This window comes from Perca flavescens, chromosome 7 (assembly GCF_004354835.1).
Source record: "Perca flavescens isolate YP-PL-M2 chromosome 7, PFLA_1.0, whole genome shotgun sequence".
NCBI classification, from domain to species: domain Eukaryota; kingdom Metazoa; phylum Chordata; class Actinopteri; order Perciformes; family Percidae; genus Perca; species Perca flavescens.
In genome coordinates this window covers 106469-131186 of record NC_041337.1, presented here as the reverse complement: position 1 = coordinate 131186, position 24718 = coordinate 106469, and the positions used below count along the sequence as shown (strand labels likewise).

The following is a 24718-nucleotide window of genomic DNA, read 5'->3' as shown; positions in this document are numbered from 1 at the left end:
TACGGAGGATGACACAGGACCAGATTCAAACGATAACCCCGATGATTTAGATGTACCAGTCGATTGCGTAGTTAGAGAGCAGTGGATCTTAGCGAGGTTTCGAGAGGAAGAGGAGGATATGCGTGATTTTGCTGGTTTCCAAGAAGAATGGAAGACCGACAACTTTCACTCTCATGAGAAGATCCCGTATAACCGCGAAGCAGGCGTCAAGATAGAGCTTCCAGAGGTTGTTACACCAATACAGGTCTTCTCACATGTTTTTACGGAGGAGCTGTGGATGCGACTTGTAACAGAAACAAATCTTTATGCTGAACAATCACGGAGCGCAACTCCATCAAACAGCAAGTGGGTACCGGTCACAGTTATTGAAATGAAGACTGTCATTGGACTGTGTCTTGCCATGGGGATCCTTGACCTGCCATCACGTAGAGATTTCTGGCGTCAGAAAAAGTGGCTTTTTCGAACGAGCATCTCCCAAGCCATTTCAAGGGACAGATTTGCCATCATGTGTGTGTGTTTGTTTGTGTGTGTCTGTGTGTTTGTGTGTGTGTGTGTGTCTCTCTCTGTGTGTGTGGGTGTGTGTGTCTGTGTCTGTTGTGTGTGTGTGTGTCTCTGTGTTTGAGGGTGTGTGTGTGTATATATATATATATATACACATTACACATATACTCATTACAGAGGTGAGTATTGTGAACGTCACTTCCGTTTCCGCCTGACTTCCCGTTTCTTGTTGCAGACGACAACGGCAGACGCTTAACGTCTTGCGATTTAAAGTCCTCCACAACGAAATACAGTCACTAATTACACCATTTAGCTGTATTTTAACCGGACCTGTCTGGCCGCAGTTTCTCCGTTGTTTGCAAAACTTTCCTCCGCTCCGTTAGCTAACGTCTAGGTATTTGTTGTGCTAACGGCTAGTTAGCCTGCCCGCTAGCGGGAGTTAAAGCGAACCACTCAGGATTTTGCCTCCTGGGAAATCTATTCTATATTTTGGTAGCAGTAACGGGCTATCCACAGCTTGCTAAACACAAGCAGGAGCACTTGCATTGTATTTCGACTTGTGAAGGTTTTTAGGTTTTAGGAGAAGGCCTCCATCAACGTTGCTACTAGCTAAACTAGCAAACTACACGATGCCCCCCCTCAGCTGTTCACCTGGCTGTGACTCGTGCCTCCTGTTCAACCAGAAGATAGTGGAACTTGAAGCCAGAATATCGACTCTCCTCCAGATCAAGGCAAGTGAAGAGTTCCTCGACTCCATTATCATTGGAAGTTCCCCCCACACACACACTGACGGATGTTTTGATTCCACTGTGCCCTGCAATACTCTCACCCCACCACGCACTAATACAACCTCCGTCCCTGTTGTCTCTCCTCGGCTTCTGCCGAGGACCCAGCCAGCTCTGCTGACCAGCTCCACTCCACACCAGCCTGAGCCATGGCGTGTAAGCAAGCACCAGAGCAGGCGGTCAGGACAGCGCTCAGCCGCAGCCCAACCCCTACAACTAGAAAACCGCTACAGCCTTCTGATGAACGACGAGGAGTTCCCTTCTCTGCCACGTCCCCACGCAGCTCATCCTGGTCCATCCACACAGTCGACGCGCCCATTGAGGGCGGACTCTCCCACCTCGGACTCATCAATCTCCACGCTGGTCATCGGAAGCTCCATGGTAAGGGACCTCCACATTCCCCCTTTACCTAGCGGTCCCTCCAAGGTATACTACTTCCCCGGTGCCAAGGTCCGTGACATCCAGTACAAACTTCCCGGCATCCTCGCCCGCCACGCCAAGGTCGACAACATCATCGTGCATGTGGGCACAAACGACATCAGAGAGAGACGTCGATAGCACTCCAGGAAGACTTCACCACTCTCATCACCACCCTGATGGGCACAGGTAAGCGGATTGTCATCTCTGGGCCTCTACCTACTTACAGGAAGGGTGCGGAGAGATGGTCCAGACTGTTCTGGCTCCACACTTGGCTGGAACCACTCTGCACTTCCCTGAGCATTCCCTATGTCGACAACTTCAACCTGTTCTGGGAGATGCCCAACCTGCCGAAGCGTGATGGTCTCCACCCAAACCGACACGGAGCTATCTGACAACATAACGACCACACTGACAGAAGGCAAGTATTGACATTATGTTGAAAATATCACAGATTCATGTCCCCCAGGTATCGACCCTGATAGCACTATACAAGTGGATGAATCTGAAAATGTTTTCTGTAGGATAACATGTAGTACTAGTATTATTCCAGTAACGTGTAGTACTAGTACTATTCCAGTTATTATCAACAACAGACCACACAAAGTGGTGAATAGAGGGGCAATACTTAACAACCTACAGTAATTGGAATTAAAACTACCACTGCAATGATAGAAAAGGATAGGAAAATTAGATGTGGATTACTAAATATCAGATCTTTGTCTTCTAAAGCAGTACTCGTAAATGAATTGATATCTGATAATCAAATTGATCTATTCTGTCTTACTGAAACCTGGCTGGGCCATGAAGAATATGTTAGTCTAAATGAAGCTACCCCTCCCAGTCATATTAATACTCAAATTCCTAGAGGCTCAGGCCGAGGAGGGGGAGTTGCAGCCATATTTGATTCAAGCCTGTTAATTAACCCTAAACCCAAACTAAATTATAACTCTTTCGAAAGCCTTTTTCTTAATCTTCAACATCCAACACGGAAATCAGTACAACCAATTATATTTGTTGTTGTCTACCGAGCTCCAGGTCCGTATTCTGAATTTTTAACTGAATTCTCAGAGTTTTTATCATGTGTAGTCCTTAAATCAGACAAAGTACTTATTGTAGGTGATTTTAATATCCATGTGGACGATGACAGCAATAGCCTTACTACTGCTTTCAACTCATTACTGGATTCAATCGGTTTCAGTCAGAGTGTGCACAAGGCGACGCACTGTTTTAACCACACCCTCAACCTTGTGCTGGCATATGGTATTGAAATTGAGGATTTAATAATATTTCCGCAGGAATCTGGTACTATCAGATCATTTTTAATTACTTTTGAATTCTTGTTACCTGACCATACTAAACCAGATAGCAGCTTCTACACTAGATGCCTATCTGACAGTGCTATAGCTAAATTTAAGGAAAATATTCCTACAGCATTCCAGTCTATGTCGTGCCTTAACATAACAGAGGACCTCTATGTTAACCTCAGTCCCTCTCAAATTGATACATTTGTAGACGGTGATACAACTTTCCTACGGACAACTTTAGACTCTGTCGCTCCTCTCAAAAAGAAGACGATAAAGCAAAGGAAATTAGCTCCTTGGTATAACTCCCAAACTCGCAAATTAAAACAAATCTCACGAAACATCGAAAGTAAGTGGCGCTCCACCAAAGTGGAGGAATCCCGTTTGGAATGGCAAGACAGTCTGAAAACCTATAAGAAGGCCCTAAGAAAGGCCAGATCAGACTATTACTCATCATTAATAGAAGAAAACAAGAACAACCCAAGGTTTCTTTTCAGCACTGTAGCCAGGCTGACAGATAGTCACAGCTCTACTGAGCCATCTATTCCTCTAGCTCTGAGTAGTGATGACTTCATGAGCTTCTTTAATGATAAAATTATAACAATTAGAGATAAAATTCATCATCTTTTGCCCTTAACTTCTAACAGTTCATCTTTAAATGCAGGACTGCTAGAAAGAACGACGACTCCCGACATATACTTGGACTGCTTTTATCCTATAGACCTTCAACAATTAATGTTAAAGATATCCTCAGCTAAGCCGTCTACCTGTCTCTTAGACCCCATCCCAACGAGGCTACTCAAAGAAGCGTTACCCGTGGTCATTATTAGATATGATCAATATGTCCTTACTAACAGGTTATGTACCGCAGTCATTTAAAATTGCTGTGATAAAACCTCTTCTGAAAAAACCCACCCTAGATCCTGAGGTCTTAGCAAACTATAGACCTATATCTAACCTTCCCTTTCTATCCAAGATCCTTGATAAGGTGGTTGCTAATCAGTTATGTGATTTTCTACATAGCAACAGTTTATTTGATGATTTTCAATCAGGATTTAGAAAGAATCATAGCACAGAGACGGCACTGATGAAAATTACTAACAACCTTCTAACTGCTGCAGACAAAGGATTTGTCTCCATTCTTGTTCTACTAGATCTTAGTGCTGCATTTGACACTATTGACCATACCATCCTGTTACAGAGACTGGAACACTTAGTTGGCATTAAAGGAATTGCACTAAGCTGGTTTAAGTCCTATTTCTCTGAACGATCCCAATTTGTTAATGTTAATGATAAACCCTCCAAGCACGCTAAAGTTAGCCATGGCGTTCCTCAAGGCTCAGTGCTTGGACCAATTCTATTTTCCTTATATATGCTTCCTCTAGGTAATATTATTAGGAAACACTCAATTAACTATCACTGTTACGCAGACGATGCCCAATTATATCTGTCAATTAAGCCAGATGAAAGTGGTCAGTTAGCAAGACTTCAAACGTGTATTGAGGATATAAAATCCTGGATGACCCACAATTTCCTGATGTTAAACTCAGACAAAACTGAAGTTATTGTGATAGGACCAACGCACCTTCGTTTTCGAAAGATATAGTTACTCTGGATGGTATTACCTTGGCCTCCAGCACTGCTGTCAGAAATCTAGGAGTTATTTTTGATCAGGATATATCCTTCAAGGCCCACTTAAAACAAACCTCAAGAATAGCCTTTTTCCATCTTCGTAACATTGCCAAAATTAGGAATATCCTGTCTCAAAACGATGCTGAAAAACTAGTCCATGCATTCGTTACTTCTAGACTAGATTACTGCAATTCCTTATTATCAGGTTGCCCAAATAAGTCCCTTAAGACTCTCCAGCTGATCCAGAATGCTGCAGCACGTGTTCTGACGAGAACTAAGAGAAGAGATCATATTTCTCCTGTATTAGCTTCTCTGCATTGGCTTCCAGTTAAATATAGGATCGAATTTAAAATCCTCCTCCTGACTTACAAAGCTCTAAATGGTCAAGCACCATCATACTTAGAAGAGCTCATAGTACCTTATTGTCCCACTAGAGCACTGCGCTCCCAGAATGCGGGGCTACTTATGGTTCCTAGAGTCTCTGGAAGTAGACTGGGGGCCAGGGCCTTCAGCTATCAGGCTCCAGTATTGTGGAACCAGCTCCCAGTCGGGGTTCAAGGAGCAGACACCGTCACCACATTTAAGAGTAAACTGAAAACTCTTCTCTCTGATAAAGCTTATAGTTAAGGAGTGAGGAGTTGCAGTGTCCACCTAACCCGGCCCACTGCTTCTCCTCGTAGTCATCAGTTTTATATACTGTATAATTAATAATCTAGCGAGAGTAGAGGGAGGCAGGCCAGTACAGCCCGATCCGGTTGGGGAGAGTTCTAGCCCGACCAGGCACCTCTCTTTAACCTGCCTCTCTTAAGTTATGCTATTACAATTCTAGACTGCCGGGGAGGCTGTCCCTCCCTAAGACACACTGAGCTGCTCTCTCATCTCTACTTGTTACTTTTGTATGCATCCTGTCCCAGAAATGCTTGTTACTAATCTAGCTCTGGGGAGTTTACTCCCCGGAGTCCTTATGTTTCTTCTCTGCATTTCCCGGCCGCATCCTGCTGCGTCCTGCTGCATCCGCAGCATCCACCCGTGCTCTGCAGCGCCACGTCACATCCCGCAACGCCCTGCTGTGATGTTCCTATGCACAGAGTAGTCAGGATCCGGTATAGGAGACTGCACTACTCAGTATGACACGATGTGCCCTGCTACGACATGAACTTCCACGATAACCTTCGAAGTCACTGTGACTTCTAATGTGACTGTTATCACCACTGTTCATCACGCCCCCAACCGGCCCGTCAGACACCGCCTACCAAGAGTCCGGGTCTGCCGAGGTTTCTTCCTAAAAGGGAGTTTTTTCTTGCCACTGTCGCAATAGCCACTGCTAATGCTTGCTCTTGAGGGAATTACTGTAATTGTTGGGGTTTTGGAATTTATAGAGTGTGGTCTAGACCTACTCTATCTGTAAAGTGTCTCGAGATAACTTTTGTTATGATTTGATACTATAAATAAAATTGAATTGAATTGAATTGAAATTGAATATGTCTGTGTGAGTGTGTGAGAGTGTGTCTGTGTGAGTGAAAGTATGTGTGTGTGTGTGTGTGTGTGTAATGATTTGATGCTGATACTAATGACAATAAATTACTAAAGATGATGATAGATAATAATTGATGCAAAATTATAATTATTATAATACAAAATAAATAGGATGCAATAGACAATGCCAGCTTATGATGGATGATGATAATTGTGATGTCTGATGACTGATAATACATAAAACATACATAAATAGAAATGAAAATGATAGCTCATGATGGATGACAGTAATAATTATGATGTCTGATGATTACTGATAAAGTGAAATTATACAAACACATGACAATGAAAGCTCATGATAATAATAACAAAAATAATGTGTCATTCACTGTCCAACTTGCTATGTGCATTTTTAGGTATCTCCACTTGCAAGACAACAGCAAAGATGTGAACCGCTCTGACAAGCTCTGGAAAGTCAGATGGTACCTTGACTACCTGAAAGATCAATTCCAGGAACTGTACGAAGTGGACGGCTTTGTCAGCGTGGATGAAAGTATGGTGAAATTCAAGGGGAGACTCGCTTTCCGGCAATATCTTCCTCTCAAACCCACCAAGTGGGGCATCAAGGTGTGGGTCATGGCTGAAAGCTCCACCGGGTATGTATCAAACTTCCAGGTCTACACCGGACGTGAGGGGGGGAGTAGCGAGAAGGGCCTTGCGCACCGCGTTGTGATGGATCTGGCTAGACCATACGTTGGGTCCCATCTCTCCATTTTTATGGATAACTTTTATTCCGGGGTGCCGCTGTTTGAAGATCTGAAGGCTCATGGTCTGTATGCGTGTGGCACCGTTCGATCAAACAGAAAGTAAATCCCCCCAAAACCGCCTGCCATGGATAAGCATCAGTACCAAGGGTCTCAGGATGACCTGACCTTCTGTGCTTGGCAGGATACAAAGGTCGTTCTGGTACTGTCAAATTACCACGAGCCCATGGCAGAAGGGACTGTCAGGAGAAGACAGGGAGACATCCAGACAGAGTTCACAGTGCCAGCATGCCTTTCTGACTACCAGAAGCACATGAAGGGGGTCGATCTACTGGATCAGATGATAAGCTACTATCAGTTTCAGCATCGGTCCAAGAAATGGTGGCGGAGGCTCTTTTTCTTTTTCCTGTCGGTCAGCTGCTACAATTCTTACATTGCTGCAAGGAGTGCTGGAGCCTACAAGGGTAGCTACAAAGAGTGGCAGGAGGACCTTGCACAGGAACTTGTCACCCCTGTGACAGCAAAAAGTGCTCCTCAGTGCGCCGCAGCACCTGTGGCAGCCTCAGCCGAGTGAGACTGTGAAAAAATCTTCGACAAGAGAAAGATCTGCCGGGAATGTTCACTGTTGAAGAGTGAGGCCCGTCCTGGTGCAACAGTGTATGGCAGCAGACAGTGCAATGTGCCACTGCACATTCAGTGCTTCGGAAAGCATTACCGCAGCACTCGACAGTAAATGATGAGTTGAGTTGAATGTATGAGTTGAGACTATACTGTTCTGTTGATCTGTACACTCACCACCAAGTTATGGTTATGGTTTCTCAGACGCTTTTATCCAAAGTTACATCCAAATAATTATATGAAATTGTTATGTAAAGAAATAGTAACCCTCTGTTTTGTTTTGGGTTTTTTTCTATAACTTTGTATCAGTGACGTTCACTTGTCACTTTGGTACCTCAAAAGTATGAAATAATGAAATGAAAACGGATCTGTACTGATTTTCAAAATTTTCTTGATATTTTTGTTGTTTATAGTTTTTTTTTTTTTTAATGCAGTTGAAGATTATGGCCAGGTTTTGGGAAGGGGTTTACAGAAAAGTACTTACATAAAAAGGCCTTTTTTAAACAGGCGTTTTAGGCCAAAATGGATTAATATTAAGTATTACAACAAAGAAAACATTACCAGTCTTGTTGATAAGCCAGTAGGGGGCGGAGATCAGGATCTTAAGAGCCCCTTGCGCTCGCAGGATGATGCGGATGGTGAGGCAAAGCAGATGTTTGTTGGTGTCATACAGCCTCATGCGGACCACATAGTTCTGAGTACCAGGTGGAATCAGCAGCTCTTTGCACACAGGAAAGTTCTCCAGGAGGACTCCTGAAGGACACACATCAGAAACACCAGGAGTGAGGAAAAGGAACATGTTTGGGAAGTAAACACCAACCAGTGACTGGCTTATGACAAATCCTGACCTAGCTCCATGTTCTGTGAGGTGTCAGCAGCGTGAAGCTCCGCCTCTTTCCCCGGCTGCAGTGAGCCTTTGATGGACGTTCCCTTGATGTAGTAGTTGAGGTCACACGGCAGCAAGTTGGCTAGCACCATGGTGGGCAGCAGGTAGATGCTATGGCCTGGCTGTCGATAGATCTGCTTTGCACTGCCAGAAACACTCTTGGCAGGCTGCTGCTCGGGGTAGTTCTCTTTTTTGATGACCACACAAAACCTGTGATATGCAGAGAAATGAGGCGAACGGTACCGGATAAAAGGAAGACAGGAACCAAGAACAAACGTCCAAGTGACTGTATATACCTGAAATTATGCTTGCGGCTGTCGTCAAAGTCTGCTGACTGACACTCCCTCTTACTGCTGCTGATCTCTCCAGGCCGCTCCACGCTGGTCCAGTGGATGGGAACCTTACAGAAGAACAAGCCCAGGCCTTTGGGCCGGGCCTGCAGCCGCCAGGACGTGAGGTGGAGAGGGACCGCCAAGGCCTGGCCAGGAAGGACAGGAGGCAACACCACTGGTTCTGTCAACACAGCAACACAGCTAGCTTAAATCAAATGATACGACATGAAAAAAGATTCAACAATATGAAATGAAAATAAAAGGATAAAAAATTATGTTACATGAAACAGATATATAATTAAATAAAACTACACACCAGACTTTCACTCTATGTACTTGACTAAAAAAATGTAAGACCAGCATGGACAACCCGACTAGTAAATTGACCTAAAATGGAATAGAAATCAAACAAAATAGAGGATTGTCTTACTGTCAGGGGCAGAGGGGCTGTCGAGTCTGACGTCCATAGGAACATCCAGCCGGTTCTTCACCATGAGGGCAGAGCGGACAGTGATGACCTTCCTGGCACTGCCCTCCATTGTGATGGAGAAGACCACTCTAACTGGAGGCAGGGCCGAGAACTGAAGGGCCACAAAAGGAGCCAGTCACCATCAGCTTTCAATTCATACTGCTGCCATGAAATACCAGGCTTTTATTTGAATTACTGTGTAAATACATACATACACATATACACACACACACATATATACATACACATATACACACACATACATACATACATACATACATACATACATATATATATATATATATATATATATATATATATATATATATATATATGTACATATATGTACATACATATACACATTAAATACACAGACAGAAAGACAGGAACTTTAGAAGTTGGGATGGCACTACACTGTTTATGCTTCTGTGTAAGTCACCAAAGTCTCCCGAACCTTCTTCATGTATGCATATATGAGTTGTGTTTCCATAACTGACACTATTTGAAAACCTGCTTTTACTTGAAAATCTATGGTACATGCGTTCATGTTCTTTCATGCTCTTACATTTTTGACTCATTAGAAGCAAAGTTGCTTCTCCATTTTTAATCCATCCAAATATTTTGTTCCCAGTGTATAATGAGCATTACAACTGCTACAGTGGCTATGAACTCTATTCTAAATGCTTACTTTGACTACTCACTGATTCAAAAACAAGACTTACATAAACATGAGGGTGGATGATGTTGGTTCTGCTAATAGGACTGCCAACCTGTAAAGGAGAAAAAGAAGGTTTTACATAAAAATAGGTCAATTTGTCAGAAACCCTAAACATCATCAAAAGGAATTTTGTTTAGAGTTTTATGACTTGTACTCACAGTATTGGAAGAGTTGTTTCTGTCTGGAGCTGCATAACGGAAGAAAACGCCCACTTTGTCCACAGACACCGGCTTGACTTGCTCCCATCCACACACCCGAACCAGCAGCTGGTGCAGCTTCAGCTCATGAGTGTGTCTGCGGAGCAGGAGGCAGCAATGGATCAGTTATACCAAATCATAATCTACTAAATGAATTTATGGAAAAAACTGTGGAAGTCATCACTCAATTGTTTATACTAGACTTAGTTTTACAGTCATGTTGCACAACCCTAAGCACTGCACAGTAAGATACTTTGCTGATATTTTTGTGTGTATTTAGATGAACGACAAACACAAATCCTTTTGACGCACTGCCAACACAAAGATGACACAAAGCTGGTCTAAAATTGGCAATGTACCCCTTAATCAAAAATTTGTGAACATTTGCTGAGGACCACAACACTGATGTTCATGTACATGTTCAAATAATAAAGTCCTCCAAATCCAAAATCCACTTAAATTGTCCTCACTCTAACACAGAGATCTTTGACTGATCTTCCTCAGAATCAGTGTTTAATAAATTTTTTTAAAAGGTTTCTTCTTCAAAAATGAAAATATGTCAACAAATATACCTTAACATGAATCCAACATATTACTAGCAAAGATAAATCTGCCAACTTAATATAAAAAAAACATTTAACTCACACAACACTGATGATGGCTTCCTAAGGCAGCCACTATTGTAGTTCTGTCACACAGGCCCCGCTCTCTACTGAACTCTATCAGTAATACCCTCTCAAATCCTGAGCAGAACTATGCCCACTGAACTTTGCATAAACGTAGCCGGCCAATCAGGACGTGACTACTCCAAACCGTGCACCAGCACAACATAAAGCCGACGTACACAGCCGTCAAACATCCTTTTTCTCTTTAGCGACGGCGGATGTTCACTAATATTCTCCATGGACTGAGTTGCAGCTTCAAGAAACTCGCCGGCGCAGACCGCGCAGAAAGCGGTGTTCAGCAACCACCAGACTGCCAAGCTTGCCTGAAGATGCCTGCCTTTGGTTGGACGCTGGCGGTATCACTTCCGCAGCTTCAATGTGATGCTTTACTGCTATGAGAGCAAGTTAGAGTCTGAGCTGGAAAGCGATGTCGAGACCCCACTCCAGCCGATAACCCTAACCCCCTGCCTCCAACTATTGGGCCATTTGAACGATCGTCGGCCATGTTTCAACAACTTTTTTTCCATTAAACACAATGTATTTTATTTTTAAACACACTGCACACTGGCAGGGAGAGGAATTTCTAAACTGCACTTTCTGTCCTTGACCACTCATAAAAAACAGCTCATACCTGGGGAACGGTATGACAGAACATTTTTGTGGTTTTGAAACCGTGACTTTTTCAAACCCTGGTATACCTTGAAACCGGCCCATGTCTAGCGGCAACTAGGGATGGTCATAATTACTCGACGATCGATAATTGATTATTAAGAATTTCGTCGATCACGTTTATTTATTATCGATTAAACTAATGCTGGTTGCGTTGCGTAGTGTGAGTCTTGAAGCAATCAAATGAATTTCACAGTGTGGCAGCAATTAAACATTTTACCACCCGGGGGCAATATTTGACTCCATACTCAGTTACCTAGCTGCAAGTTTCCGTTTTGATTTCAAAAGTAATCATGAAGAGGACATGGCTAAGTGTGGCGTGGGACCATTTTGATTTAAAAAAACGACTTAGTTAACTGCAAACACTGAGATGCCGTGTATAAGTACAACACGGCCACAACTCACATGATGTAGCCTACCACTAAACAAAGTGTATCCGAGCCTGGTTAATGTTGGTGGTGGCCGCGGTGCATCCTGTTCTCAGTCTCAACCTAGCATAAACTCGGCGTTAGCACGGAGGAGCTGCGATGCACAACGAGCAGAGAAAATGACCCAAGGGACCTGCAAGTTCACTGACATGGATATTGGAACCAGCATATCACATTTCATCACGACGTGCCATCACCAGACTGGTAGAAACTCACTACGAAGAACAGAATAAGGTTCCCCGGGCTGGCCAGGTTAGCGCGGAGGTACCTGTGCATCCCGGCAACGCGGCTGTTTTGGGCGGCTGGACTGACGGTCACCAGGTAGCGGTTGCGTCTGACCCCAGATCATGTCAACATGCTTATCTTTCTCAACACACATCAGTAGACTGGTGCAGAAGTTGTATGTGAGTTAGCCTACTGGTTATTTTTGATTAGGCTTTGTCCCGTGCCTTGGATAGTTTAGAGTTACATTCTGTTTAAGAACGCCGGCTCGCAGCTACAGGTTCTGCTGCTTCAGAGTGCCGCACCGCAGCGCATATATCTATAATCTATATCTATAATCTATATCTATAACCTCCAGTTTAACTGCCACAAGTTGTTCTTCTTGTTATTAAGATCACATCGAGGAAAAACACGCTGTATTTTTGTATTTTCATTGCATTTTTAACCTATAAAAAGTTAAATAAATAATGAATTTTAATATAAAAATATTAATTATTAATCGATAGTCGATCGTTAATTCTCCCGACAATCGACTAATAAAATGTAATCGAATGCCCATCCCTAGCGGCGACTAGCCTTTGCTACGCCTGTTTCTTATAGAACTAGGGTTATAATGGCATAACCATCGTTCAACTTCATCTTTCTATGTATGTTTAACATTAAAACATGATGAATAAAATAAATGGGAATATCCATCAATCCATTTTTATTTATGTACAGGTGAATGTGATTCAGAGCTGTACCGGTGGCGGAGCTTCTCGCGGGCTTCAAACTCAAACGGAATCTCCTCCCCAGGCAGCACCTCTCTCCACTGGCTCACATTGTGAGTGTCATCAGCTCCTGGACCATGGACTTCTGAGATTGAATCTGCACTACTGCTGTGAGACAGTGCCACCCTGTGGGGAACATTTATCTGAGTTCAGTGTCTACCCTCTGCTCATCTAAAGTTAAACATTCACTTCACTTGGTCTACACATCTTCAAACAAAAACAACATATTCTCAGAGCATCAGCCGTAGGAAACCTGGCAAAGTTAATAATGTCAGGATGGCAGGTACACTTGGTCCCCCAGTATTCTCATACCAAATGTGTTGTCAGACACTTTCCTAGAATTATCATAATAATATTTTAGCTCATGGTCATCCCAACTTCACTAACTTTAAATTATTCAAAATTTTGTATGCAGGTACTAAATGTGATCCAGATTACATAACATGGTACATAATCTTTGTTTTTCTAAGCTCACAATACTTTCATTTTTTCTATGTGACCAAAAAAGGTATACACATCTAGTATGTCCCCCATTATTGTCTTCCTGAATTTAAAAAAAAAAAAAAATCCTTTTCTTGAAATGTTGACATAATATTACACAAATGTACATGTGTCATCATTATGGTTACACCTACCTTGTGGGTGTAGTAGTCAGAGTGGCAAACCACATGGTACATCCTGTGTGGTTACGTAGAGCGTATGGCACAAATGGCTGCCTCCTTTTGGACAGCTTGACATCTGCTGGAAACAGAAATGAAAACCAAATCAGAGAGAAGGTGAGGGTGCTTGGCCTTTAACATTATTCATTACTAACTTTAGTATCAACTCTTACAGTCATGCACTTCCTTCCTTCTTGGGCTGTGGGACGTAAACAGCCTGACCAGTCACAGGTGTGGCTCCGATATAATAACTCAGCTTAGGTTTGGTGATTACAAACAGACAATTGAACAAAAAGCCTACATCATGAACTAGGGATGTGAAAAGATGCTTTACTAGGGATACACTAGGGTCTAAAAGTCATGATATCTCTACTCCTGGAGCCGGCTGGTCCTAACTGCTAAGATGGTCGGTATTTGAAATGCACGCTCATGTGAATAATCACGTGACAATGGCTATTGCCAGCAGCGCATAGATTTCTAGGATACATAGTTAACAATCTCCCACTGGCTTGATTATGTGGAGCTAAGCATTTATCATTTGCAGCAAAGTTTTTATGGAGGATCAGAGAAAAAGAAAAGGAAATTTCACAGACACAGATATGAAAATTGATAGAGCTGTTTAGGACAGACGTGTCTGTGTTAGGTTAGTACAGTGCAATGGAAGTCCATTTACAGGAGGCTTTGCCCCTCTCCTTCCGCTCTCTGTGTTTTGCCGTTCTCAAAATCCCTTCGCTACGGGAAACAACAACAACCCCCGAGCTAGCAGCTAAAAACGGCAAGTTTTGAAGGAATATGTTTACGACATTTACTATCTAACTGGGGATTGCTGTGGACTAAGTACACACAGAGATACACTGCTAAGAGCTAATGAGGTTTAACCATGTATCAGCTCATTTAAATAGCTCACGTTACTGTATTGTGTCAACAGTTAAAAGTGCTCTAAGTGATTTGACGCGTTTTTTAGGCTACAACATTTTTCAGCTAGCTGCCTGTCCCCTGAACACACTGTAAAAAACGCGGTCTCTGTAGCTCAGGCTCCACAAACAGCAACAAAAACAAACTGCGCCAGCCTGCCCCACGAACCATAACAAATAAGTCTTCCAGCCAATAACCGACAAGAAGGAGCTGGTTGAGTCATCACTGCAGCAGCGTTAGCACGTAGGCTACTTCCACAATGGGTATTCATGACTCAACCGACTCCTTCTTGTCGGTTATTGGCTGGAACACTGTTATGGTTCGTGGGGCAGGTTGGCGCAGTTTGATTTTGTTGCCGTTTGTGGAGCCTGGGCTGTCTACAGAGACCGCATTTTTTACAGTGTGTTCAGGGGACAGGCAGCTAGCGGATAATGAGGAGATGTTTGCTGTATGTGACAAAAAATGTTGTAGCCTAAAAACGCATCACATCACTTAGAGCACCTTTAACTTCATTTAATATTGTATGGGGCGTTTTCTTTTATGGGGTGCAAGTGTTCCACCAGAACAAGTTCCTTCCTGAGACTATTTTGCACAGATTATGATTGGTTTAAAGAAATGCAAACAACCCTAGCAATTTTTTTCCTATCCCAGACTGCATCTGTGGCATAGCAATACCTTTCTATTGTAGAAAGGTCTGGCAATGCAAACTAGTGTTGGATTGACAGCAGCTGGCAGGAGGGAGCTCCACACAGGTAACACAAAAGGAGAGAATAAGTCAATAAACTTGGCTGTAGCTTACATCTCCTGGACGGACAGTTTAACGTTACTAAAGAGTAAGGACCACACCAGCGTGTGAATGGGCCAAAGTGACATTTGCAGGTAAGTTTATATGCTGCTGCAGCTGACCAGCTAATTAGCTAGCTTTCTAGCTCGATAACTGACATAAGCAGTGCATTTTTCGCCTATGAACGTTTGTTTGGTAGTATTTGTGAAAGAGTGTTTGTGTCAGCAGGACGGTGTGTGTGGGGTGGAGTCAGAATAAAGTACAGTGTGTGTGTGTGTGTGTGTTCATGGTGATGAAGGAACAACGGTGTGGCTCACGGATCGGTTTCAACAACACTATGACACAGAGGAAAAGGAGACATATCAGGCTGTGATACGCACAAATACAACAGTTAGTAGATACATTCACTGTTGTTTTTTAAAAATGAGATGTGTTGACATAAAAAGGAAAATATAAAACCAGTAGAGCTTGGCAATATATCTATATTATATCGATATCGTGATATGAGACTACATATCGTCTTAGATTTTGGATATCGTAATATGACTTAAGTGTTGTCTTTTCTTGGTTTTAAAGGCTGCATTACAGTAAAGTGATGTCATTTCCTGAACTTACCAGACTGTTGTAACTGTTCTATTATTTGCCTACTATTTACCCACTTAGTCATTATATCCACATTACTGATGATTATTTATCAAAAATCTCATTGTGTAAATATTCTGTGAAAGCATCAATAGTCAACACTACAGTATCGATATCGATGCATTTGTGATATTTGATTCTCTCCATATCGCCCAGCCCTAATGTCTTTTATTAGCCTTTAAGTTGATTGATCAACATATAACTGAACAAAGATCATCTGTGTATGTAATTGTGCAAATTCCCAAGAGTGGAATTGTTGTGTAGGTTGTGTTGCCATGTTAGCATGTCAGTTCGGAGTAACACTGACTTTTTCTTTTTTAACTAAAAGCAAATAAAGCAATTAAAGCAAATAAAGATGAAATCCTTTAGCTCAAATATAAAGAATAAGAGGCCATCTAAGCTTAAATATTTATAACGGTCACATGGCTATTCTGTTATCTTTTCTTCATTTGATTTTTTTTTTTTAAATAAATTAACATTTGCAGGACTCAACACTAACTTTTAAAAGTGGTTGCCAGGTTGGCGAAGTGAATACATAGTTTCCATTTACAGTACAGGCCAAAAGTTTGGACACACCTTCTCGTTCAATGCGTTTTCTTTATTTTCATGACTATTTACATTGTAGATTCTCACTGAAGGCATCAAAACTATGAATGAACACATATAGAATTATGTACTTAACAAAAAAGTGTAAAATAACTGAAAACATGTCTTATATTTTAGATTCCACAAAGTAGCCACCCTTTGCTTTTTTGATAGCGCTGCAAACCCTTGGTGTTCTCTCAATGAGCTTCATGAGGTAGTCACCTGAAATGGTTTTCACTTCACAGGTGTGCCTTGTCAGTGTTAATTAGTGGAATTTTTCCCTTATTAATGGGGTTGGGACCATCAGTTGTGTTGTGCAGAAGTCAGGTTGATACACAGCCGACAGCCCTATTGGAGAACTGTTAGAATTCATATTATGGCAAGAACCAATCAGTTAAGTAAAGAGAAACGAGTGGCCATCATTACTTTAACAAATGAATGTCAGTCAGTCCGGAAAATTGCGAAAAATTTGAATGTGTCCCCAAGTGCAGTCGCAAAAACCATCAAGCACTACAACGAAACTGGCTCACATGAGGACCGCCCCAGGAAAGGAAGACCAAGAGTCACCTCTGCTGCTGAGGATAAGTTCATCTGAGTCACCAGCCTCAGAAATCACAAGTTAACAGCAGCTCAGATTAGAGACCAGATGAATGCCACACAGAGTTCTAGCAGCAGACACATCTCTAGAACAACTGTTAAGAGGAGACTGCGCGAATCAGGCCTTCATGGTCAAGTAGCTGCTAGGAAACCACTGCTAAGGAGAGGCAACAAGCAGAAGAGATTTGTTTGGGCCAAGAAACACAAGGAATGGACATTAGACCAGTGGAAATCTGTGCTTTGGTCTGATGAGTCCAAATTTGAGATCTTTGGTTCCAACCACCGTGTCTTTGTGCGACACAGAAAAGGTGAACGGATGGATTCTACATGCCTGGTTCCCACCGTGAAGCATGGAGGAGGTGTGATGGTGTGGGGGTGCTTTGCTGGTGACACTGTTGGGGATTTATTCAACATTGAAGGCATACTGAACCAGCATGGCTACCACAGCATCCTGCAGCGACATGCCATCCCATCCGGTTTGCGTTTAGTTGGACCATCATTTATTTTTCAACAGGATAATGACCCCAAACACACCTCCAGGCTGTGTAAGGGCTATTTGACCAAGAAGGAGAGTGATGGAGTTCTGTCCCAGATGACCTGTCCTCCACAGTCACCGGACCTGAACCCAATCGAGATGGTTTGGGGTGAGCTGGACCTCAGAGTGAAGGCAAAAGGGCCAACAAGTGCTAAGCATCTCTGGGAACTCCTTCAAGACTGTTGGAAAACCATTTCAGGTGACTACCCCCAAGAGTGTGCAAAGCAGTAATCAGAGCAAAGGGTGGCTACTTTGAAGAATCTAAAATATAAGACATGTTTTCAGTTATTTCACACTTTTTTGTTAAGTACATAGTTCCACATGTGTTCATTCATAGTTTTGATGCCTTCAGTGAGAATCTACAATGTAAATAGTCATGAAAATAATGAGAAGGTGTGTCCAAACTTTTGGCCTGTACTGTATATTTTGAGTAATTAAGATACTAGTCAGTTATATGTTAGCCTAATAATGACATTGTGACATCAAAGTCCCAAAAATGAACACATTTCCTTTTTGTTTTTTGTTCAGGTTCATCTGGTTCTTTCTCACTTCAATCAATTTGAGCAGTTTAACATTGTGATGCTGAAGGGTTATAGTCCAACTTTTCACTCCACAGTCAAATAACTTCATTTGCTCACCATTGTCTCTAAAACAAAAGCCTGTTATGGGTTATGTATGCGTGCAGCTTTGTTGCATTGAACGTGTTGTTGCGTGCACTTCTCTGGTTGTCACTGCAACAGTAATAATTACTAGGGGTGTGACGAGACACCCACCTCACAAGACGATAGACACGCAATTGGGTTCATGAGATCGAGACGAGATTTTACAGAAAACTACAATGAAGAAATAAAATAGAAATAATAAATAATAAATAGAAATAGAAAAATAAAACAAGCACTAAAAGGTTTTGCCATCCCTGGCCATCCATTAAATCAATTCAGAACTTTTCTGTGAAGAATCTCTTTGTGGTACTGTGTGTAGCTGGAACTCACTCTGGCTGAAGCTGGGTGGGTCGACTGAGGAGCCCATCCAGGGCAGGGGGGGTGAAGACAGGGGGGTCTGTCCCTCCTTGTTACAGTAGTCAGCTATCCAGGAACTCTTGGTGGTGTTGTATTGCTCTGGAAGGACCAGATAAGTGGTACTGAATGATGTGACAGAACACTGTGTGCACCTCAAAGTGAATGTGCAGAGAAGCCCTTACTCACCCAAAAGGACAGACGTGATGTTGACATCCAGTCTCTGCTTGGCTCGAATCCCCATCTTGAAACGTGGAGGGTGGAGACGGCCGGCGGCCTGCTGCTGCCAGGACAGGAAGCAGGGCCAGGGCTCGATGAAGGGCTCCCAGCCTGACACACACACACACCGACACAGAGACACACACAGACACACAAACTGAGATAGGATTTGTCATTCATGAAAAGCAACATTTTCATCTCTGTTGGACCACTGGTCTGATCAATCTGTTAATAATATCTCACATGCTCTGCACTTTTCTGTAGAACATCTTGATTAATGTGACATTACTGTGAAATGGTTTTATCCTAATGGTTTTAACACAGTGCCTCTAAACCAATGTCTTGCTCAGCCACAGCTGGACAGTCTTTGGCTGTGTCATTACCAGCCACGACAGCGATGCTGGTGTTGTTTTCATCTTGTGAGTCTGTGTGTGTGAGCACGTGGGAATGTGTGTGTTATCATGTGGACCTAAAGACACCTTCTGTAAGGGGGGGTACCACAGAGGAGGTTTTGAGTACTTGCCAAGTGTGTGTGTGTGTGTGTGTCTGTTCTGTTGAGAGAAGTTGAGATCAAAATGAAGGCAGAGTTTGGAGATGGGTGTGAAGTGAGCAAAGGCATCACTTTATGCCTGATTTGGCAGCTGATGTGATCTCGTCACATGTTCTCTAGTTGTATTCTGCAATGTCTTGGCTGTTTGAGCAGTGGGCAGCACAGTGTCTGTGTTTCACTTGTCCAAACTCTATGAGAGTGACACACTACACATTTTGCATCACATTGTTGGGAATTGAACTATTGTTTTAGGTTTTGATAGGTTTGAACAAACACACAGCTGAATTCCCTTCACGCTAAGGAAAATGTTCACAATAGATCATTGAAACATTAAATAAATGTTCTAATGCTACAAGTTAATCTTATTACCCGACAACTCTCTGTTGTAATAGTCTCCAGACAGAGTGAAGCTGGCGTTGCCTTCCTTAGTGGAACCAATGCGCTGCAGCACATAAAGCCCTGCAATGACAGGGACATGATCAGGCTGAGATACAACATATTCATCCTCAGCTTCAGTTATGAAGCACTGTTCGTAGCACAATGACTGACAGTTCTCAAATACTTACATTTGGAGTCCTTAATGTCTGATGCAGTATCTTGTGTAAATGAGACTTACTGGAGAAGGTGAGCTCAGCCAGTGGGATGTCACAGTCCAGACAGTCATCGATGAAGCAGATGCAGACGCCCTCAGCCTTCAGCTCCACCCCAGACAGAGGAGCTGAGTGGCTGCTGGAGCCAGAGTCCGTCCTGGCTTTGGCATGGCCCACTATGTTCTCAGCATTCTCCAGCAGCCACGTGGCAGCCTGGTCCAGCTGGCCTGAGGGATGCATTGTTCTGTCTTTATATAGGTTCTCATTCAATAATGGTGAGATTACTAGGTGTGGAGAACAGTGGTAAAGGTCTCACTCACCTTTACAGTGGATCAGGGCTCTTTTGCAGTCCTCTTTCCTGAAGCCAAGGTCTTGTAAATGGGTCAGCTGGCCCTCTGTGGAGACAAAACACATTCATAAAATGTTTTTCTGAGAGCAGGGATAAGCAGTGGGATAACAGCATCAGAATCAGACGATGCATGGTGGGGGCAGTGGGGGGATGAAGGAGGGAATTAGGATGAGTTATTGATGAGAATCCCTGAGCTGGCTGAGATGTGTTTCAGTCTGTGTTTGGTGCGAGCATCATGTGCTGAGCTGGGTTTTACAGCTGCGTTGCTGATGATGGTGGGGGACTGAAGTCCAGGACATCTCCAGCATCTGGTTGACGTCGAGCTCTAGGTTGGTATCTGTACAGCGAGCTGTGACACAGCGTTCCTATATACCACTACTGGAACTAAACAGTCACCTTGCTAACTTTTAAGCCAAATTACATAAATAATAACTGAAGATGTGCTCTGACTACAATATTTGGATGTATTTTAGACACTGATAATAATTGTGAAAAAAAGATGTTATACTTTTGCCGGGATGGAAAAGCTTCAGTTTCAAATCCCTCTATTGGCTGGTCTTCACATACCTATGAGGGCCTCTGTCTTCTGTCTGAAGCTGTCTTTGGGTGCAACCACGGGCTCGCTGCTGGCATCACAGTCGGAGGGCGTTGCAGAGCTGGCAGTAGGGAGGGACTTGGCGATGGCCAAGAAGAGCTGAATGTCGTTGTAGGACAGACGGATGTCCAGAGTAGGAAACTGAATCTGCCGGAGAATCACATGCACAATTTAAGGGCCAATCCACCCAGTTTACATGCCAAGGTCACATCACTACTAATGCAGAGTACTAGTCATCCTGTGAAAACTGTGGTATGTTTTCTGTGGTTATGAGTTGTCCAATCTGAGAAAATGATTTGAGTGGCGTGGCTGTCTCAGCCTGGTCCTCCAGACTACACTTTCAGAAGAGGAAGCCTGGAGGCGTGGAGTTTGAGAACTTTATTATAGGGAATATCAGAGCCATTGATTTAGGAGTTTGATCCATACTAGAGACTTAATCACTGGAGTATTTTTCTAAGAGCCAACAGTTTAGAAACTGCTCATGAAATGAAATGACACTGACAGAGTTGAGCACTAAGCAAGAAGTAAAAATATATTGTTCATATCGCTGCAGTAAAGAGTCTTAAACAGGCAGAATGTTGTGCTTATGACCAGAAGAACTCTTTGTACATTTGGTAGACCTAAATTAAACATGTGAAGGCAATAATAGGTACAAAATGTGTGAACCACTTTATTCATAAAACAAGGAAGTACTCTAGTGTTGATTTATGACCATTTTAGGACAAGGGGAGAACATTTCTCTTTGGTTGAAAACATTAAAACGAAAATTAGGCTTTGCTGTCGGCTTCCTGACTCATTTAAAAAAAAAAAGACAAAAAGAGTTTGTACTAGCCAGCTGAGAGCACATTCAAGCTGTGAAAAAGAGGAATAAAACCTTATTTTCTGATTTTTTCACACAGTTGTGTTTTAAAGCACAAATAAATAACCAACAGTGTTTGGAATAACGTTATTTTTTCAGTAACGGGGTAATCTAACTAATTACTTTTCCCGTCGTTGCAACGCCGTTAACGTTACTGGACGTTAAATGCAGTGTGTTACTATGCATTGATTGAATAAACTGTGTAATCCGAACGCACCCCTGGCTCGCAGCTGAGGAGGAGGGTTAATAACGAGGTAAGCGATTATGATTGGCTAAGGCAGAGTCATGTTTCATGGTAGCCAATCAGAGCCAGTGTTTTTACACACATGCCAGCACACGCGCCACACACACGCGCCACACACACGCGCCACACACACACACACACACACACACACACACACACACACACACACACACACACACACACACACACACACACACACACCAGCTAAACAGAGATTCGAAGAAGCAGCAGAGATGGCGAGTCAGGAGCAATCTGATGAAAAGTTGGCATTTTCAAGGTGGAGATATAAGCACTACTTCAAATTCATTGTGGTCAAAGGCAAGAACGTGCATGTAATGTGTACATTACGTCCAGGAGCGAAGACTTTGTCGACATCCGTTGTAAGCAACTCTCACAACGACACACGCATCTGCAAAGCTAGTGGCCAAAAACACCGATACCTCCACCACAGATGATAGCTCGCCATCCACTAGCAAAGAAGGACTCGGAGCAAAGTCCTCCAAGCAGCAAAAGCTAGATCTTTGTGCCTCACAACAAAAACCTATGACACAGGCTGAAGTCAACCATATGATAGGCAGGTATGTTGTTAAAAGTATATGTGTCATATAAGTTTATATGGTATAACTGTTTACTTTTCTTACAAAGATAATACTTGAAATGCTGGATAAACCTCTTGCTGTCTGTCGACGTGAAATAAATATCGAAAGTTATGTACAAACACCTGCTGTTCTACTCATTTCAACTGAATTGTGAAAACTGCTAAAAAAAATCCAAATTCTTTGACATATAGCAACTTTTTTTGTAACAATAATGCAAATAGTTACTTTCCCTGGTAACGAGTTACTTTTATTATAGAGTAATTCAGTTACTAACTCAGTTACTTTTTGGAACAAGTAGTGAGTAACTATAACTAATTACTTTTTTAAAGTAACGTTCCCAACACTGACCATCAAACAGATGATTTACTGTGGAGAGGGATACTCTTAGTTTCATTTTCCTCCTCTCCATCCCATTAATTACATGCAACATGCAGTCGCTATGAGACAAAACCTAAGGTTGTTTCTTTTTCCAAGTGTTTTTGAGATGAAACGGGCGGGCTCACTGAGCTGCAGGCTGCACACTGTGTTCACCCCTGCACCCCCAGCAGCCCTCGTCCTGTCATGTTGCTGTATACTGCAGCGGACTAATGTGCCTAATCTTCACCAGTCTTTAGCCTGCGGTGAAAACGCAGTCAACAATGGGCTTAAGGAACCTTCTAGTTTTTTGAAAAGTTGTAGAACATGTTGGTGGAGAAGCAGCTGTACGGAGAGTATGCTCCGTTTTATGCTATGGTTTTGTTTCTGCAGTAAGCCCCCTTTCCCACAGTGACAGTAAGCCTATCCCACCTGACTCTGCTGCCAGGTAACCCAGTAACATGTTGCAAATCTAATTTTGGTTGAGCTGATGAGTTGTGCTGTGCTAATGCCTGACCTCCAGCAGCGGTGGGATGTCCTCCACATTGAAGGCGTCCAGTAGACCGGAGCTGCTCTGGTATGTGGGGCTCCCACACAGCTCCACCTGGATGTTGACTGGGTCAATTATGGACAAGGCCGTCTCCAGCTCACTGCCCAGCCGACATGAGAACACCTAGGGGGTGCATACAAAAACCACAAGTATCACTTTGTCCTGAGCGACACTCCATACTTTGTGTCTATCAAGGGTAGGAGGGGGTTGGGGAGGAGTTTGAGCTTTATAAATGTTAACAAGTACAAGTAGGTTAATGGAGCATTAATAATAATATGTTTGCATTAGATGGCTGCCCACTAAGAGTCAGCTTCTGTCTGAGGTGCCTGCCTGTTTAAAGGGAGTTTTTCCTTGCTGCTGTCGCACTAAATGTTTGCTCTTGGGGGGAATTGTTGGGTCCTTGTAAATTACATGTGTGTTGATGGACCTACTCTATCTATAAAGTGTCTTGAGGTAACTCTTGCTATGATTTGACACTATAAATAAAGTTGAATAGTAGCAGCAGTATTTGAGTTAATTTGCAATCTATTTTAAGTAGTCTCTGTGAGATTGGTATACTTGGTTAAATGAATCCTCAACTATTAGTGTAAGTAGTATTGTTTGACAGTGGGAGATAACCTCTATTCCTGCCAGGCTGCCAGAGAAGGGCCGGTCCAGCAGCCGCGGTTTGTAGGTGAGGACAGTGGTGCCTTTCAGAATGATGGCGTTGGTATCCAGACAAGACGAGTCCTCCACGACCACAAACTCTGTGCCTGAAGACACACACAGGCCAGATCATTAAGGTCCACATGCAGGAGCTCCTAATCAATGTACTTATTCTGGATAAGTTCAAAGTCTAAGAAGAACATTTACTGTCGAACAACATTTTATTTTGTCAAAAGGACAGTTCAATAGCATTTTTATATTTATGAAATACTTGAAATGAAATATGCTACACACAGTTGTATCAGTTGACAACAAATGACCCTCATTAATGAAAATGTAAATACTGACTAAACAAAACCTGTGAGCTCACTGGCTATTTAGGTGCTTTCTTCATTTTTAGTGGAAAATCATGTATGGGAGGGCCCAGCTCATAGCTCCGGTTATGAAGTGTGACGATGAATATACAGTAGTGACAGAATGGTCCGTAGTTGATCCATACAGGCTGTGAGGGTTGGCTTTAGAAGAGCCTGCATGTGTACATGGTACATTCTTTATTCTCTGTGCGGGCTCACTCTTCT

The 24718-nt window shown here is 42.8% G+C and overlaps 1 protein-coding gene across 6 annotated transcripts in view; it reads right to left on the bottom strand.

Annotated features, from left to right (window-relative positions):
- Nucleotides 1-24718, bottom strand: part of vps13d (vacuolar protein sorting 13 homolog D) — a 117185-nt gene that overhangs the window by 33441 nt on the left and 59026 nt on the right. For 5 of the 6 annotated variants that reach the window (XM_028583732.1, XM_028583735.1, XM_028583737.1 and 2 more), the window contains 16 exons: nucleotides 24114-24247; nucleotides 23463-23618; nucleotides 20862-21036; nucleotides 20266-20340; nucleotides 19972-20172; nucleotides 19725-19814; nucleotides 18776-18916; nucleotides 18563-18688; nucleotides 13489-13594; nucleotides 12827-12979; nucleotides 10061-10196; nucleotides 9907-9954; nucleotides 9146-9296; nucleotides 8680-8896; nucleotides 8346-8593; nucleotides 8059-8250 (listed from right to left, as the gene is read on the bottom strand). In XM_028583732.1, the coding sequence (XP_028439533.1) occupies nucleotides 8059-8250; nucleotides 8346-8593; nucleotides 8680-8896; nucleotides 9146-9296; nucleotides 9907-9954; nucleotides 10061-10196; nucleotides 12827-12979; nucleotides 13489-13594; nucleotides 18563-18688; nucleotides 18776-18916; nucleotides 19725-19814; nucleotides 19972-20172; nucleotides 20266-20340; nucleotides 20862-21036; nucleotides 23463-23618; nucleotides 24114-24247 (2349 nt within the window). The remainder of the gene's footprint in view (nucleotides 1-8058; nucleotides 8251-8345; nucleotides 8594-8679; nucleotides 8897-9145; nucleotides 9297-9906; nucleotides 9955-10060; nucleotides 10197-12826; nucleotides 12980-13488; nucleotides 13595-18562; nucleotides 18689-18775; nucleotides 18917-19724; nucleotides 19815-19971; nucleotides 20173-20265; nucleotides 20341-20861; nucleotides 21037-23462; nucleotides 23619-24113; nucleotides 24248-24718) is intronic. The other variant, XM_028583733.1, reaches the window with a different exon arrangement.